Source organism: Sceloporus undulatus, chromosome 3 (assembly GCF_019175285.1).
Source record: "Sceloporus undulatus isolate JIND9_A2432 ecotype Alabama chromosome 3, SceUnd_v1.1, whole genome shotgun sequence".
NCBI classification, from domain to species: domain Eukaryota; kingdom Metazoa; phylum Chordata; class Lepidosauria; order Squamata; family Phrynosomatidae; genus Sceloporus; species Sceloporus undulatus.
This window is the reverse complement of record NC_056524.1, coordinates 29647554-29666579: the sequence shown is the minus strand read 5'-3', so window position 1 is coordinate 29666579 and position 19026 is coordinate 29647554. Positions and strand designations below refer to the sequence as shown.

Genomic DNA, 19026 nt, shown 5'->3' with positions numbered 1-19026 from the left:
CCTTCATCATAATAAGCACACACACCTCCCACATACTTTTTGATTCAAAGGAGATTCTTGTTAATCTGGAATAGCTAATAAGACTTTAAGTATACAGTTGGCCCTCGGTCTCCAAGATTCTGTATCCACATATCCAACCATCCAATGGCTTGAAAATATTTTTAATAATCCAAAAAGCAAACCTCGATTTTGCCATTTTATATACCTGATAAGCAACACTATATTACTGTACCATTGTATATAATGGGACTTGAGCATCCACGAATTTTGGTATTCACATGAGGTCCTGGAACCAAACCCCAGCAGATACCAAGGGGCCTACTGTATATTCTCTTCTTACTTGTTTCTGTTTATGCCTCTCAAATGATTAAAATAGCTTTTAAACTATTGACCTTTTTTGAAGAGTCTGTCAGTGGTGCTCAGTAAATAATTAAGTGTTAAAGACCAGATGGATAAGGCAATTTGCAGCTTCCCTTTTCACTTGTTTAAAATGCCTAAAAACTTTTTGACAAGATTGGAGTAATATAATAGAAAACCCCCAGAAATCCTGGGGGGGGGGGGGGATTTTATGTTATTTATGCTAATTCCATTAACCTTAAATGCATCTTCTTGTTCATTCTTAGTTCACGTTCAAGTCATTTTAATGCTTGCCTGATGAAGCCTAATCAATAGGATTGGAAGTTATTGTAGGCAGTAATGCTCAGATAAATTATGTGGAGGATGATCACAAGACTGGCCCTTATCTCCCTGACTTTTTTTTTTTTAAATTACTTGGGTTGAGTGTCATATGAAATTGTATATAGTACTGTATTCTTTATTTAAACTAGAAAATGTGATAAACAAAAATACAGCAAGTAAATGCTAGCTCACAGAAAAAGGATTTATATCACCTCCCAAATGTTTACTAGTTTCCACTTTTGGAGACGTTCCAATCAAGGAACAAACACATAGAATGCCTCTATTCATGCTGTTGCTATGTGAACAGTCAGGCTCATATCAATTAACGGTACTCTCAGTTGATCCTAATGTCCCAGTGAGAATGAATACTGACCCTGCATACAGCTTGCTTTGGATTTGTTGCTTTTAAAACATACTGTTGTGGAAGATACTTAGCCCATCTGTGTCATGACATCAAGAACCATAATGGCAGAGTCACTTTCACTCTGCTGGCAGTGATAGCAGTGTCTTCAGCAGCAAGCTTTCAATGGAAATTGCGGGGTAATTCAGTGTTATGCCTAGGTCATCCACCTCATCCCACAAAGAACAAGGACAGTCTGAAACATAATTGTGGTAAAATGTCTATCTCTTCCAAACCACAGCAGGATATCAAGGCTTAGATAATTATACCTTTAAATTTTTAGTTCTTTCCCCTTCAGTTGACTCCAAAGCCACATTCGGACTGGGAATATGTGTAATTCCGGATGAGGAATACTCATCTCTTCTTTTTAGATCAGAGAATCATTTCTAGACCAGATTGTTTCAGAGAAGGAGATTCATTTTAAAACCCCACTTCTTCATAATAATAATAATAATAATAATAATAATAATAGGAATTATTTCTATCCCGCCCAATCACTGGGAATCCGGGTGGCTTACAACAGTAGGGAAATACAAAGCAATAGCAATAAACAATAACAATAAACATAAAATAATAAACAAATGTAACATAGCAATACATAACAAAACATAACAAAAACATAATAATAATAATAATAATAATAATAATAATATCGTAACAATTCAATAATGACAAACTCCTAACACAGATGATTACACTCAAATCAATAATTATCAAAAGAAATCCCCATTTCCAACCCCTCATTCCAAAAAATAACAAGCAGATGCCAATAAACAATGAAATAATAAAGGAAATACAGCACAAGTTACAACACTACAGTCAAGAAATTGCAATAAAATAACAACAACAACAACAACAATAAAATTTATTTATATCCCACCTCTCTACACAATGCAATCGGGGCGGCTTACAAGGTTAAAATATACAGTAACAAGCCCCAACCCCCCCCCTTAAAATACGATTAAACAATGTGAAATTTAAAACATACTTTAAAAACAATTCAATAAACTGTGGTGAAGTCAGAGGTCAGCATTTGATTCTCCTTCTGATGGCCAGGAAAGGCCTGTCGAAAGAGATCAGTCTTTATAGCTTTTAAAAAGCTATTTAGGGTGGTAATATGACGGATCTCGTCCGGCAGGCCATTCCGCAGTTACAATCTAACACCTTGAAAAGGGGGGAGACTAAAAATTAGCAACAAGATAATGTTCTTCTTAGTATCGCCTGAGGCTTTATGGGCCAACGCCCATCCTGAGTTGGTCCGGGGCTGGAGGAGGAGGCAAGATGTTAAAGGAGCCTCCCTTGCTCAGTCCTCCGTTTTCCTCCTGCAGAATGGAGGACTGAGCAGACTAAACATACAGTTTGGTCCACTCCTTTTGGGCTATTTTTTAAATATGAAGGAACTTTTTTTTTTAACAAGGAAAAGTCACTCTAAAATATGACTCCCCCACTTTTGGAATCTGAAATAATTAACTTTTGGCCCATCGAAACCTACAGTGACATTGCCTCAGAGCAAAACTACTGATATATCTGTAACAGTTGTGGAGCTTCTTAGTAATTTAGCTTTCCGCCCCAAGACTCTCAGCAGGCCTTCTACTTTTTTAGTATCCAGCTTCTTTCTCAGATTCCACATGCCTGAAATAGTATCTTGTTTTTCTTAGCATGATGAAAGTATTTGATTTTATGGCCTTCCAGACATTAGGACCAAGAAGTCGTGGGTGGCTTGTCCTACTAAGGTCATGCTATAATGTTCTCTGCCAAGTTCCACAGAGCACAGGGCAAATAATTGGGGGTTCCTTGAACCAAGAAATGGCATTCTTAAAACATGTGAATATCTGGGTACAATTGAGTCAACGTTAAGCATTTTAAAATTATGCAGATTTCATTGGGAGAGAGAAACTCATGGGACGTTCAAGTATGTAACATACAGTTCCTCTCTTTAGAAAAAGCACTGCATTTTGTTTGCAAACCCATAGAATCATAGAGTTGGAAGAGACCACAAGGGACATCCAGCCCAACCCCATTCTGCCATGCAGGAAAATCTCAATCAAAGCATCCCCAACAGATTGCCATCCAGCCTCTGCTTAAAGACCTCCTAGGAGGGAGACTCCACCACACTCCGAGGGAGTTTGTTCCACTATTGAACAGCCCTTACTGTCAGGAAGTTCCTCCTAATGTTAAGGTGGAATCTCTTTTCCTGTATTTCCAAGGGTATTAAAAGAACTGGCAAATGTAATATCGGAGCCATTGGCAATAATCTTTGAGAAGTCCTGGAGAACAGGAGAAATGCCAGCAGACTGGAGGAGGGCAAACGTTGTCTCCATCTTCAAAAAAGGGAAAAAAGAGGATCCCAACAATTATGTCCAGTTAGTCTGACATCGATACCAGGAAAGATTCTAGAGCAGATAATTAAACAAAGAGTCTGTGAACATCTAGAAAGCAATTCCATAATCACAAAAAGTCAACACGGGCTTCAGAGAAAGCAGTCATGCCAGACAAACCTAATCTCTTTTTTTGATAAAATTACCAGCTTGTTAGATGAAGGGAATGCTGTGGATATAGTATATCTTGATTTCAGTAAGGCCTTTGACAAAGTTCCCCATGATATTCTTACAAACAAGCTTGTAAAATGTGGGCTAGACAAGGCAACTGTTACATGGATTTGTAATTGGTTGGCTGGCCGAAGCCAACAATGGCTCCTTTTCATCCTGGAGAAAAGTGACCAGTGGGATCCCACAGGGCTCTGTCCTGGGCCCAGTGCTATTCAACATCTTTATCAATGACTTGGAGGACAAAATTGGGGGCATACTTACCAAATTTGCAGATGACACCAAATTAGGGGGAGTAGCTAATACCCCAGAGGACAGGATCAAGATTCAAAATGACCTGAACAGACTAGAAAACTGGGCCATAGCTAACAAAATGAAATTCAACACGAGAAATGTAAGGTACTACACTTAGGGCGGAAAACGAAAAGCACAAATATAGGATGGAGGACACCTGGCTGAATGAAACTACGTGTGAAAGGGATCTAGGAGTCCAAGTAGACCATAAGTTGAACATGAGTCAACAATGCGACGCGGCAGCTAACAAGGCCAATGCGATTTTAGGCTGCATCAATAGAAGTATAGTGTCTAGATCAAGGGAAGTCATAGTGCCACTTTATTCTGCTCTGGTCAGGCCCCACCTGGAATATTGTGTCCAGTTCTGGGCACCACAATTAAAAAAAGGACATTGAGAAACTGGAGCGTGTCCAAAGGAGAGTAACTAAAATGGTGAAAGGTCTGGAAACCATGCCCTACAAGGAACGACTTAGAGAGCTGGGGATGTTTAGCCTGGAAAAGAGAAGGTTAAGAGGTGATATGATAGCCCTGTTTAAATATTTGAAGGAGGGAGCAAGCTTGTTTTCTGCTGCTCCAGAGACTAGAACACGGAACAATGGATGCAAACTGCAGGAAAAGAGATTCCACCTCAATATTAGGAGGAACTTCCTGACAGTAAGGGTTGTTTGACAGTGGAACACACTCCCCCGGAGTGTAGTGGAGTCTCATTCCTTTGAAGTCTTCAAGCAGAGGCTGGATGGCCATCTGTTGGGGATGCTTTGATTGTGATTTCCTGCATGGCAGGGGTTTGGACTGGATGGCCCTTGTGGTCTCTTCCAACTCTACGATTCTGTGATTCTGTGATCTGTAGCTTGCATCCATTGTTCCGGGTCCTGTTTTCTGGAGCAGCAGAAAACAAGCTTGCTCCATCCTCAATAAATACATCACTTCAGATATTTAAACAGGGCTATCATATCACCTCTTAACTCTCTCTTCTCATGGCTAAACATCACCAGCTTGCTAAATCGTTCCTCACAGGGCATGGTTTCCAGACTCTTCACTGTTTTAGTCACTTACAACATTTGGACAATTTGGAGGAGAAAACCAGATCCTTGAGCATTTGCATTTTAGTGGTAGCATTCTAAGAGTTGCTTGAAAAAGAGTTGGTTTGGTTTGAAGTTTGTTTGTTTGTTTGCATTAAGTTTGTGGCCTAAATCCAGAAAAACTTTAATAGAGGAAATGAGTGTACTAGCAAACCCTAGTTCAGTTACAGAATCAGTAGCAGATTTGTCCTTGTGGTCCCTTGGGATGTGTATGCTACTACTTGTAGATTACTCTCATTGCATATAATCCAAAACTAGATGTGTTTGAGTCCAACATTATTAGCAATGACACTAGAATGGCACCATTGAATACTGGCCCCACGTACCTTCAAGCTGTTTGCAGTACACTTTAAAAGAATACTTAAAGTCACCTGAAAAATCTGAGGGGAAAAAAACACAAGTTGCATATCCCTGCATAGTATTTTACACAACTGCAAGAAATGGAAGCTTTGAATCTGATCATGTGACTGTGTAAGTATCATCTGCACAGAGCTGAGGATCCTAAGAGTTGTGAGGAAGGAGGAGGATCCTTTTATAACTGACACATTTATACACACAGCTGATGCAACATGGCATCTTTTTAGAATCAGGCTAAGAGATCTATTAAAATACAAGTTTCATTTTGAAAAACTATGCTTCATATATACAATGCGAATACTGTTATTTGTCAGCAAAATAATTCCATATGATGCTTTGCATTTATTTCTCAAATAAAAGCAAGGAAATGCATGTACTTTAATCTTTTTTAAAAAATTATTTTGCATGTCTGGATTGGTTAACCACATGCTAAATAGCAAGCCTGAGCAACAGTCAAGTTTAACGTATATTATCTGTCTAGGTCTTTTATGCTGTTTTGGACCAAATATACCATGGGAAACATCCTTTAGAGAAGACAACCACAGATATTTTAAAAGAAATGCAAGAGAAATTTTATGGATTGCCATATGTTCCCAATACTGTAAGTACCAAGTTGAATGCAAATTATTTTTTTTACAGGAAAATGAAAAAGAATCAGTGTCCTTTCATATCAATATGAATAAAGTCTTCTTCTTTCATTGAGAGCTAAAGACCCTTTACAGTATTTCATATATTTTTTATAGTAAACTTTATTTGTGTGCATTTCTATTTGCTGCACAAGCAGAACAGTGGTGGGCTTTTTTCATTCTGGGGTTTTTTTTTTCGTTCTATGTTTTGCTTTAGAAACAAAGGTAAATCTAAACAGGAACAAGTCAAAACCTTGCAAAACAGTTCAGACTATGGAGAGGAACAGATGCTTCAAATTCATTCTCTTTTTTCTTTTCTTCTTGAATATTGCTTTCCACACATGATCATATACACACACCGTAACACACCAATGTGCATGCTTTGGTAATGGTATATTCTTGCCACTGTGGAGCAGCGGTTCTCAACCATGGAAGCTCCAAATGTTGTTGGACTTGAATTCCCAGAAGCTCCAAATAGCCAGTGGTCAGGGTTCTAAGAGATGAAGTGGCAGTTAGTCAGATCAGGCTACGGTGGTACACACCTTGGTTATATCCAGTTTTGATTTCTGTAATGTGCTCTGCATGGAGCTGCCTTTGAAAAATGCTCAGAAACTTCAGCTGGCCCAAAGAACTGCAGACAGGTTGTTAACCGGGGCTGCTACAGAGAGCAAATCCCTTGTTGTAGCAGCTTCATTGGCTGCCAGTCCATTTCCAGGCACAATTCTAAGTGCTGGTTTTGATCTATAAAATCCTATACAGCTTGAGTCCTGGTTATTTGAAGGACCATATTTCCCTTTATGTGCCCACTAGAGTGTTTTAATCATCCAGAGATGTCCTTCTTTGTGTTCCACCACCCTCTCAAGCTCGTTTGGTGGGAACAAGTGAGAGGGCCTTCTTGGTGGCTGCTCCCAGACCCTGGAACTCCCTCCCTAGAGAGGCCAGGATGGCTCCATCCCTGCTCTCCATTCAGCGGCAGATAAAGACATTCTTCTGCCATCAGACTTTCTCATATTAACAAGGGCTCAACTTTAAATGCTGTGTTATTTAAATTTTAAGGTTTGTCTAGCATTTTAACTCATGACATTTTAATCCATAACTGTTTTAACTTTTGAAATTATTTAATTGTTTTTCTAAATTTTATATTTATACATTTTAATATTTTTGTGCTGTTTTTAAATTGTATTGTATTAGTTTTAAGTTTGCTGCCTTGAGTCCCTATATTGGGGAAAAGGTGGGGTATAAGTAAATAATGATGGTGGTGGTGGTGGTGGTGGTGGTGATGATGATGATGATGATGATGATGACATTTCCATGGTTGAGAACAGGGTTATGCAGTGACACAAATATATACAAATCTTTTTGTTCCTTCATCTTCGTCTGTGGTGTGGTGAATGATGGCCATGCTTAAAAGATTTGCGTTGGTGAGTAGTCCCCAGCCCCAAGACAGTTAGTGGATTATTTGGTTAGTATTAATATTAGTCCTTCAGGTCCCTGAGTGGTGTAGAACAGGATTTGCATCCCTAGATGGATTGCAGATACATGGTGAGTTGTGAGGTATTTAGTACCTTGCAGGCATCAACATGTAGCTAGCTTGCTACGTTTACAGCAGAGGAGTCATTAACTCTCTGGAGTTTTGGACCAGAGCTGTCATCATCTGGCCATTGACCACACTGACTGCATCTCTGGAAGCTGTAGTCCATCAAAAAATGGAGAGCTGCATGTTCCCCAGCCCTGATTTACAACCTATTGAAATATTTTGGCCTCAGTCTAAAGAGCAACACATTCTGTACACCCATGGAAAGTTTAGAAGTACTTAAGTAGAACTACATTGTGCCAAATGATAAGCTTCTTTAAAAAAACTGAGCAGAGTTTCTGATATAGTTTGTGATATAGCCACACTTGAAGAGAGAAGAGGAGGGTGGTCAGCTGCATTGCCTAGAGGTTTCTGGGGACAGAGTTGGACAAATTGATAGAATAAAGCTTAAAAAAAAGTCCTAAGTATCACTTCAAAACTTGTGGTTTACTTTGTTTATAACAACTTATGGGCATAATAGTATAACTGTTAGCCTACATAGACCATCAGTGCTAAGGCTCTTTTCATCTGTAATGCAGAACGTTTGGATGTTGTAAATGTTACATAGAAAGCAGAAAGGGTCATTTTAAAATCAAATGCATGTTGTGGTCAGTTTGGCTCTTTCATTCAATTTATGAACACAGGATATTTTTTTAAAAAAAAACAGAATTTAGAGTCAGTCTTGAAAACATATCACATTTCTGGAATGCTTGTAACTGCTTCAGCTAAAGTGGAAAAGCCTTTTGTTTATTCATATTGTATACCCTTAGATTAGCTTTCAACTGTGTCATCTTAAAGTACCCCATAAAATCAGATTTTAAGAGACTGAGCAAAGGAAAGGGAAACTTAAATGAATGTGTAACAAACCCCTTTGTGGAAATTTCTGTAAATAGGCTGTGGTGCTTGCTTTATAAGGGTGGTTTCATAAACTCAACATGGATTTCAAAACCATAACAAAAGTTGGTACTCTGAAATCAGCACATGAATCTTGGCTTTTTGTAAGCTTTTCATTTTTCCATTTAAACAGGAAGACTACAGAAAATAATCCCAAAACAAATAAAGTTTAAGCTGTAATCCTACCCACGCTTACCTAGAAGTCAGTTCTCTTGACCTCAGATGGGCTTTACTTCTGAACAGATATGCATAGGATTGCAGTGATGCACACGCTAGTTGTGACTAACCAGTTCTATTAATATGTAAAGAGATCTTGTAGCATCTTTGAGACTAACTGAAAGAAAGAAGTTGGTAGCATGATCTTTCGTAGATCTTTCAGTCCATCAGTTATTTGTGCTGGGGTGGAAGCCATGGGAATATATATGCCATGGGAATGTGAAAATGTCAATTCAAATTCAAAATCCTTTGTGAATAGAATAGCAAGTACAGTTTTAACTATGGTCATTTTTGGACAAAGACATAGCTATTGGGTATGGAAATGAGGTGGCAAGACCACTTTGGCCTTGGAAACTACCCTTTAGGTAGGGAGAATAAATAAGTGTAAGATGCCCCCCCCCTCCCCGAGGATGGGGTCGGATAGTGCTGAAATGTGTGTAGTGAGCCAGGAAGCCATTGCCCCATTTCAATCCATTGCTGAGGGACTATAGTTTATGGATGAATTCCAATTCTGCTGTTTCTATTTCCAATCTGCCTTTGTAGTTCTTTTGTTCAAGGACCGCTGTTCTGAGGTCTGAGATGAAAAGCCCAGGGAGATACACTGGTTTTTGTGTGTTCCCATTCCTAATGTCTGATTTACGTCCATTTACACTCTGGAGCAGGGACTGGCCTGTTTCCCCAGTATAGAGTGCTGATGGGCATTGATGACATACTATAACATAAATCACATTGAAGTATGAGCACGTGAAGGTCCCCCTAATATTGTGAGTAATGCCATTAGGTCTTGTGATGACATTTCCTGGATAAATGCGTGAGCAGAATTGGCATCTTGGTTTGTGACAAGGCTTAGCACCTGTGTTTCTATCTGTGTCATGTGTCTTCCTATGAGTGAGTACCTATTAGAGGTTTGGAGGCTGTCTGTAGACGAGTAAAGATCTGCCACCAAGAGCCCTTGAAAGAATGGCATTATTATCCAGAATGAACTACAACCCATTCTGGACAATAATGCCACTCTTTCAAGGGCTCTTGGTGGCAGATCTTTACTCGCCTACAGACAGCCTCCAAAACCTCAAACAGGTACTCACCCACAGGAAGACAAGTGCCACAGATGGAGACACAGACTAACACGACTATATCTTTGAATTCAGTTCTATTAATATGAAGGAGTGCTATTGCTCTGTTAGATATGATGTACAATATATATATATAATTCAAAGACCATATGGAATCTTTCCAGAAACACCTAAGTGGTTAATTGCATGTTAAATTCCTTCCCTCTTTCCTAGTATAAGCTACTGCAAAAATATTTATATCCCTTGTCTTGTTGGGTTTATTTATGACTTGGTAATAAAAACAGAGAAATGTTGTAAATTGAAGCCTTTAGTGACTCACTTTTCAAAATCTCAGGGGTGTTTTTGTTTTATCTTTTTTCTTCTTGACTTCAGAATATCTTCTTGTATTTTTTTGTCTGAAGTCCTAAACATGGTTACCTTTGAGTAAGCTTCATGTAACACTTCTGAATGCACAAGATTGCACTGTTACTTCTTCCTGATTTATTTTTTACTTGGGGAAATTTAAGAAAAAAATGATTTGAAATACATTAGGAAAACTATAAATAGACTTTAAAAATGGAAGAGCATAAAGAAAGACCAGAGCTTAAAAGTCTTCAGTCTAGCCATTTAAACTGTTTGGATATATAAAAAGATTTATGTCGCTTGAGCCTGTAGCAAAGCCTACTACTGAGGACTGCTTTTCATTTTGGCCACGAATAAAATCTTTCCCCAGTTAGTCACTCTGAAAATCAAGATCAAAGGGGAATCTTGACCTTCAATTTCCTGAGATATTTCTGTCCTCTCTGAGATCACCTCAGGATAACTGCATTGCAGTTTGTGTATGGCATTCTAGTTAAATCAGACACTATCTCTCCCAGTGGACAAGTTCTTACAGTGCTTCTGGAAAAGGCATCTATCTCTCTTTCATGCATTTTTCTTTTTTAAAGGAAGGGGGAAAGACATATTATCTAATTTTTCCCTTAGCCAAGGCTGGTTTAGGAACATTTTAATACCATAGATATTAAGCACTTACCACCGTAGGTATTAATGAGGGAAGAAGTGCTCTGAGAAGATATTTAAGTATTTCCCATGTTTCTAAGTGGTGGGGTCCAGACTGTTGTGCTGCATTCAAGCCTACTCCCTCTCCTTAGTGTCTACAATGAGTGAGTTATATATGTAGTGAAAATGCCCTAAGACAGTGTGGCACAAATCCCTGGAGTAGAAATCATTGTAGGAATCAAAATACCTTCTAAACCGTTAAGACTTAGAGGACTCCTGCCTAACTTCATCTGCAGAAGTGCTTCCAGATTCTCACTTGCATTTAAGATGGAGGTAAGAAAGCCCATAAGATACAGAGTATACTCTCTCTCACTCCAAGTAGAGTATACTTCCCTCTCTTTGTAATAGGCGATCAAGGAGACAGTGAGAAAGTCATGCAGCTCACTAAGCTATTCTTATTCCTGAAACATGAAATTCTCAGTCATCCATGTGGACAATTTTAGATTTTGGAGTATTTCAGATTTCAGAATTCTGGCTAAGGGACGTTCATCCTGTACTACACTGTGCTCCCCCTATGTATGGGACATAGAAGATAGCCTCTCCAACAGACCTCAGTTCTTGGGAGAAAGTGTTATATCCTGTTCCCCATACGGTTTTTTGCAAAGGTCATAAACAGTGCATGAAAGCAAGAGCCTTCCCCTGCTGTTACTCTCCAGTAACTGGCACCTATTCAAAGGCATCTGTATCTGGAGACTCCATATGATTAATCATGACTTATAAGCTGTTCCAGGGATCCAGCTGCCTGCCTTCTATCAGGAAGGACATGTATGGATAAGGCAAAATTCCTATATTTAAAATATTCTACACCAGCTATAAGTTATAAAATCATTAAGGGAATGTACTCTATTAAACATACGCTTGCCTTATGTAGGAGACTCTGTCCAGAAGATGACCAATTAATTGCAAAATTTTGGCATTTCATACAAAATAAGATGACCAGTGTTATATTAAAAATATTGCAATCATTTAAGGATGCTGTTGTCATGATTTGAATTATTTGCCTATGCAGTCACACAACTGATAACATCAGTAACAATACATCTCCAAATCAAAGCCCAGTTAGCAGTTTACTTTTCTTTCATGGAAAGTGAAGGAGAGTCAGATTCATTGAGACAGAGTGGTTTAGGCAGTTTACAGAATGAACAGGTTTAACTTAATGTCAGGGGCTAACCTAATTCCTTTTGGGGGCTAGGAATTGCTCTCTGCCAGCGATCTGAGCTTTTATTATTTATTTACATGTGCCTTAACTTGCATTTTTAGCATTTACCTTTGTTTACTTGCCTAATGTATGTATCTTTAGCATGATTCATCTTGTTCATTCCTGCTTCTATACCATAGTACATATGAATTCTTTGAGTTTAGACTACATAAACCTTGCACTTTCAGAATGATTTTGCAAGAGCATGAATTAGTGAAAGATTGCAGCAAGTATTCCTTTTAGGGACTGCTCTTACTTATAGAGAAGTAAAATTTCTGGACATTTTGAAGCCATGGGAAAAAACGATGTTTACTTTTTTGGGGGAGGGGACAAATTTTTGGAAAATTTTGCTTCTCTTTACAGATTGAAAGTCAATTTGTAAAATTATCTGGTTTAGTTTGGTTTAAAATTATCATTTGATCTATAAAAAGTACAGTTTAGTCAGATAATTACAAAATATATTTTTAATTTTTAAAAATTTGTTTCAAATGGAGCTGTTCGGGAAAGCTGCCAGCGGACAGCTGGTAAGAGTGTGCCAGGCAAAGGTAAACAAAAGCAAGGCTTTACAGCATCAAAGAAACAGTTCCAAAAGCACAATACTGTATCAGTCCAGTGTCCGATAGAACAAAACCAAAAGCCAGTCCAGGGTCCTGGGTTCCAAAGGGCAGTTTTACAAGTACAGTCTAGGGTCAAGAGTGCCAGAGAATAGGTCAACAAGTATGGTCTAGGTCTATCCGAGATCTAGGAAGCATGGAGTCTGACAACAAAGTCCGAGGGAGTCAGAAAGAGCAGCTTTCACCAAAGGAATGCAGATAGACTCTTACAAAGAGGCTCGGCTGTTTATATCAGGCCAGCTCCTTATCGCAGCTGCTGGGTGATTAATGAGCATTTCTCAGCTAAACTTTGGTAACGCCAAAGGCACGCCCTTTCAGTCCTTCTTTGGCTGAAGGTAGGTACCTCAGTATCTTGCTCCTCTATGTCTCCCAGGCCTGGAACCTCTGCTAGGGAAAGTCTGGGCTGCTGAGCCACAGGGTCCACTGGAAGTGATACAACCGGGCTAGGGCCTGGCTGAGCCAGCTGTTGTATGATGGCCTCAATTTGATAATCTTGGCATCTAGGAAATTTCTAGCTTCATCTGTTCAAGGACCCAATTACTTGTTTATTTGGCTGTCCATGGTGTCCTCGGCACTCTTTTCCAGTACTACATCTCAAATTAGTTGATTTTCCTCTTGTCTGCTTTCTTCACTGTCCAGTTGTCACATCCATACATAGTGAAGGGAAATACAATGGCTTAATTAGACTATTCTAACATCAGTGTTCAGTTGTATGTCTTTACTCTTAATGATCTTATGTAGTTCCTTCATAACTGCCCTTCCCATTCCCAGTCTTCTTCTGATTTCCTGACTTCAGTGTCCATTTGGATCAATGTTTGATCCAAGGTTTGATCAGTTTATTAAGCGCAAGCAAAAAACAATAAAACGGAAGAAACCAGTCAGCGATAGCAAATCAAAGGTAATTATTTTATCTCTTTTAGTCTGCCATAGTGTTAAGCAAACATAAACATATAAGTACTCAATATCACAAAAAGAATTTGAGAAAAGGAAACCATGACTATTACTGTTTGGTGATGGATTCTCTTTTTCCTGGTGTATTAAATAGTTAGAGGACTATTCTGAACACATTCAAAGTTCCAGGAAAATGAGTGCTATTTGCTTCCACTTAAAAGTGTTAACATATTTCATTTCATTGAAAATAACCTGTATTATTCTGCTTGACAGACTAAAGCTTTGTCTGCATGTGCCAAAATGCCTGTTTCCCCCCTATTGTCATCCTGTTTGGAGGACACACAACTCACACCTGGTTTTGGTGCAGGCAGTCCGGACAATATCTGGCTTGTTCCACATCAGAACTGGGGTATAACAATGGTGACATAGAGTAAAACAAACTTAGTTGTTGTTCCAGATATCGTGGGAAGATTTGGAGCTCTCCATTTCTGCTCCTCGGCAGCTGTCTGCATGGGCCTCCCCGCACACGTTGCTCATTCTGTCTTCATCTTATTTGTTCTACTGCATATTCTTAAAAAAATTATTGATAAAATATTGGTCTATTATTGTCTATTGTCCCTAGACTGTGGAATGACCTTCCAGATGAGATTTGACAGCTGAATATGCTGTCTGAATTCAAAACAGCATTAAAGACCAGTCTCTTCTAGAAGGCTTACCCAGATGATTTTTAAATTAGTGAATTTTAAATGTGAATTATTTTAATATGTATATATCTTGGTATGGTGTGTCTGCTAATTGTTGTTGTTTTCTACCTTGATCCATGGGGAGCAGCGGGTAAGAAATAATAATAATAATAATAATAATTGCTGTTGTTGTTGTTAAAATCACATGTGCTGCCAATTTGGGATTCCTCCCCAAATTATTCTGTTTTATTCCTGGATTAGTGGGTACTTCCATTCAATAAATCATCACATAATAAACAAGAAGAAATCATATGTAGCCTATTGTGCAAGACAAACAGAAATGGTGATGGTAGGGGAATTCTTCCTAGATAGGATCAAGCATTCACATAGATGGGACACTTGAAAGCATTCACGCAAGTGCTTTCAGCACACTCCAAGATTGTCAGTTTTACAGTCACTATTAAATGCAGCTAAGCTTCCCCTTTAAAATCTTACTGCTTTAACACATGGCAGATCAGAATTTGTCTTTGTGCTTACTAACGTTTTGTTCAATAATTCTATCAAGAAAGACTAATGTAGTCTGTTAACAGCTTTAAAGTTCTAAGTAAACCCTTTAGATAGCATGTGGCTACAGTCTACATCAAAGTTTTTTGTGTGCTAAACAGAATGTAGGGAATTGTAGTAATGCTCTTAAAATGTTGTTTTATATTCCTAGAATATAGCCAATGTGTGTCTTATTTAAGACTCTTGGCCACAAGAAAGCAGTCATCTTTTTATTCTTTCTAATAAAAATCATGTATGAGTTTTTGGAAAACCTTCAGACAAGATTATTCATGGTGGGTTGATGGTATGTTGATGAGGAACAGGCATCTTTAACTATTAATTGTATAGATCATTCAGGCAACTTCATTTCTGTCAGTTACACTATATGAAAAAACAGGCAGGAACATGACCTACAGATGGCATGTTATCATAACCCCTGGGCTATGCTATAGAACACGCCACTATTTAATAAACTCCTGGAATGTTTTCTTACAGCCTTTTCAGGTCTTATTACATACTTTAGAGAAGCAGATAATGTAGCAGAAGACTTCAACTTGCTTGCAACTTAGAAGCATGACCTTCAGTAAGATATATGTTGTACATATTTGTGTATGAAGCCCCAGGGGGGAGGGTTCCAGAGGGAAATTTGAAACATGAGAGGCTTATTTTAATTGTTAGAAATACAGTATGAGCTCATTCAGTGACAGAGATCAGATTAAACTGAAAACTAAGTGCCTGTACAAATTAGCAATGTTCATGAGAAGCACAATTTCAAAGGTGACTGCTGCAAACAGTATTTAATATCCTCAAGAAGTCTTCTTAATTTACTGTGGAATTTTATTGTTACAGAGCTTTGTTCCCCTGGAATTCATTCTTTGTGAACTCATAGTTATTAGTTGGTTAGTAATCTTCACCTCGGTATTGATGTATTAGCAAGATATTCTCACTTTCCTTAAAGTTATATTTTATTGCTGGTAGGATGTGTAAATATATAATCTTACATTCAAGTAGATTGATTCATAAACTTTATAAAGGTTTCTGATATGGTGTGGACTCTTTGAGATTCAACCCAAAATGTGTTTGCAGAATAATTAGAGCTACCTTTGGAGTGTAGGATATCATTGCTAAAAGACAAGGGATAAAGGTATCAGGTTTATCATTTTATTATTTCTTAGTATGACGTGGTTCAAAAATCTGTCCAAGGAAACAAGACTAAATTTTAAATATATTTGTTGGAAACAGATTTTGTTGATATCAGTTAAATTACTTCAGAGTAAGCATATTTGAGAGTCTGGCTTTAAGGTGATATTTGGAAAAAAGAAACTGAAATACCATTGCTGTTTACATATTCATTTTCTCCTCACCCATGTACATGAACTATATTTGCCAACACAGGATAACATTTAATAGTTTATGTGTCTGCTGAATTCAATTTCAGACCACAAATGCATGAATTTTGTATTTATTTATTGAATTTGTACCCTGCTTTCTTCCCATGATGGAAAATATATTTACTAAAAGTACTTACTAAGAATATGTAAATGTTAAATATTAGTTTTTAATGTACAAATTTAAAATTATTTCAGTCATATAAATACTAAAGAAATGTATTATCCTTTAATGCCTGAACCCAGACTAGAAAGGACACCGCACTGGTAGAAAAGAAAATATAGGTTGAAGAAAGAATACTGTGGTGGTAAAAAGGAGAAGATACTCTAGTTATATGCCATCACCACAGAATAGGCCTTAAAATAGCCTCTAACCAGTGTTTTGGTAGACTTGTCCTTCATAGCTTCCTTCCAAGTTTTAGTCTTCTTCTGATTTATTGACTACAGTCACCATTTTGATTTTAACACTGAGCCAAGGCATAGAAAATAGTCATGAACCACATGATTTGACATGGCACAAGAATATGTAGGTGATGCAGAAAATACATTTGCACATAGGACCATGTTCTATTACAAATTCCAATTCAGATTAATTTGCTATAATGTACTGAAAACAAACATCTGAAATGCTCTCTGTAGCCAACATATTTGGTTTTGGTGTTTTGGGTTTACATAAAAAGAAAACCCAGTAGTAATTTCTACCAGTAAACTCTGTAAATGCACTCCAGTCTCTCTTCCTTATTAGGGAAGTCAGAGTATACCACAACTTGTGCAGTATTTAGGATGCCAATTTCATTGTTTCCATTTTGGGTTGAATGGAAAATTGGACAATCCACTGGGTCTTTCAGCTGGACTCATTCTATGAAATCACATCCCTCTTATCGCGGAGAGGTATTATTAACTTTAGTATTACTATCCAGTGCTATTTAATAGCAGTAGTTAGAAGAAAAATCAAAGAATGAATCATAAAACCCTGACAGTTTATAGACAAGTAGCAGTAGAATTTCTGGTGATAATAATCTGTTATAAATACATAAACAAACCAATGAAGAACAATATATGATGCATCTCATCTACCTCTAAGCTTGTATTTTGACAGGTGGGAAGGTGTTCTTTTAAGAGTAGCAAGGACATGACTCTGCTGCTGGATTTTGGTTTGTTTTGATTTTGGCAGATGGTTGCAGGCTTACCTTTTCCAGGTGTGACATTGTGTGTAACTATATGGAAAATAAAACACAGTGGCACTTGTTACATGTAAGCTGTGGTTTTCCTTTAATCCTCCAAAAGAAACATTGTGGATACATTGAAATACACCTGGATTTTCATATTGGTTCTCCAGTACTTTTTGCAATGTTTATTCTCTGGGAAAAACTGGATTTCTCCTCCGTTTTGTCTAGTCTCCAAATCTACCATCTTTATAAACCATTTAGTTTCCAAACAGACATCCTAATGATTCCTTCTTTTTTTTCCTTTCCCCACATACAGGCCTGGCAACTCAAATTCAGCCATCTTGTGGGTTATGGTGCCAAATATTACTCCTACCTCATGTCAAGGGCTGTGGCCTCCATGGTATGGAAAAAGTGTTTTGTGCAGGATCCATTCAACAGGTACAAATACAAACAAAGTTACTTTTCCTAGTTTCTTTCTTGTTCTCATATGTAGGAGTAAATTACAGGAAAAACAATAAACATTTTTGGTTCATATTTTAAATCTACAAATTTACTTTTTTCTCTACACCCAAGTGTCTGGATGTATGAGCACATAGGGATTGTGAAAAGAAGAAGCCTGGAGTTTCACCTATGTATGCATGCCCACATATGAAACATGATACATGTGGTATTTACAGGGATGTAACTATTTAGCAGTTTGAAACAGTCTCATTATCTTTGTTTTCCTCCCACATTTTGTTTACATTAAATAGAAACATAATGTTCTGTCTATTTTCATTTTGAAGTATGCAGAGTATAAAGTGATGGGGATTGTGAATTGTAATGGAGTACAGTATTATCAGTGTCCAGAAAGGACATTTGCTCTCTTGTTACCATTTTTTCAGAACTATTGATTATTAAAAAAGAGTATTGCATAATGGCTTCTGTTAGCATGGTGTAGGTGTTTGTATGTGTGTATAAAATATGTGTGACCAGTTGCTATCATAACAGGCCTCCTGTGCTTCTTCATAGTCGCCCATCACTGCACTGGCATGGCTACAAAAGCTGTTAAGTGCTGAAATGTTCCATTGTGGTCAGCTGTTAATGTCATACAAAACCACTATAGTGTGTGAACCTTCAGAAATGTGGAGGATACAAAGCCTTCTTCCACTTCTAATCACAAGGAAACTTACTATAAGCATAGCTCATTCCATATAAGCTCATCACTGTGCATTTCATGAGTAGATTCCTCCAACAGGGCCCCCCTTTTGCTACTATGATAACTGAGATGAAGGATCTGTGGCTGCTTCTGTTTTTTCCAGACTGGAGTCAGATTGAAATTCCGTGGCATTATCCTTGCATTAACATGGGGACTTGCACCTGCCTGGATGCCTATCTGCTTACAGAAGTGCAGTTCCCATGTAATGGTGTATGTGTCAGTCATCAGTTTTTAATGCTATTAACTCATTGATGTCACATAGAGAATTTCCTGTCCAGAAACAACATCAAATGGGTTTAAACCAGTGCTTCTCAATTATTTTCTGTCATGCCCCCCCTAGGAAGAAGAAAACATTTCGCGCCCCCCACGCGACTGTAAATAGTATCATGTCCCACTCACAAGCACGCTTAGCATTTGAAACAGAACAGGCAGCCTCTTGTGCCGGCAAACTACATGTCCCACTCACAAGCACGCTTAGCATTTGAAACAGAACAGGCAGCCTCTTGTGCCGGCAAACTACATGTCCCACTCACAAGCACGCTTAGCATTTGAAACAGAACAGGCA

At 38.0% G+C, this 19026-nt stretch overlaps 1 protein-coding gene across 3 annotated transcripts in view; it reads left to right on the top strand.

Moving 5' to 3' along the window:
• LOC121925514 (mitochondrial intermediate peptidase) overlaps positions 1–19026 on the top strand; it is a 68940-nt gene that overhangs the window by 41678 nt on the left and 8236 nt on the right. For all 3 annotated transcript variants that reach the window (XM_042457741.1, XM_042457742.1, XM_042457743.1), the window contains 2 exons: positions 5839–5958; positions 17580–17701. In XM_042457741.1, coding sequence (XP_042313675.1) covers positions 5839–5958; positions 17580–17701 — 242 coding nt within the window. The remainder of the gene's footprint in view (positions 1–5838; positions 5959–17579; positions 17702–19026) is intronic.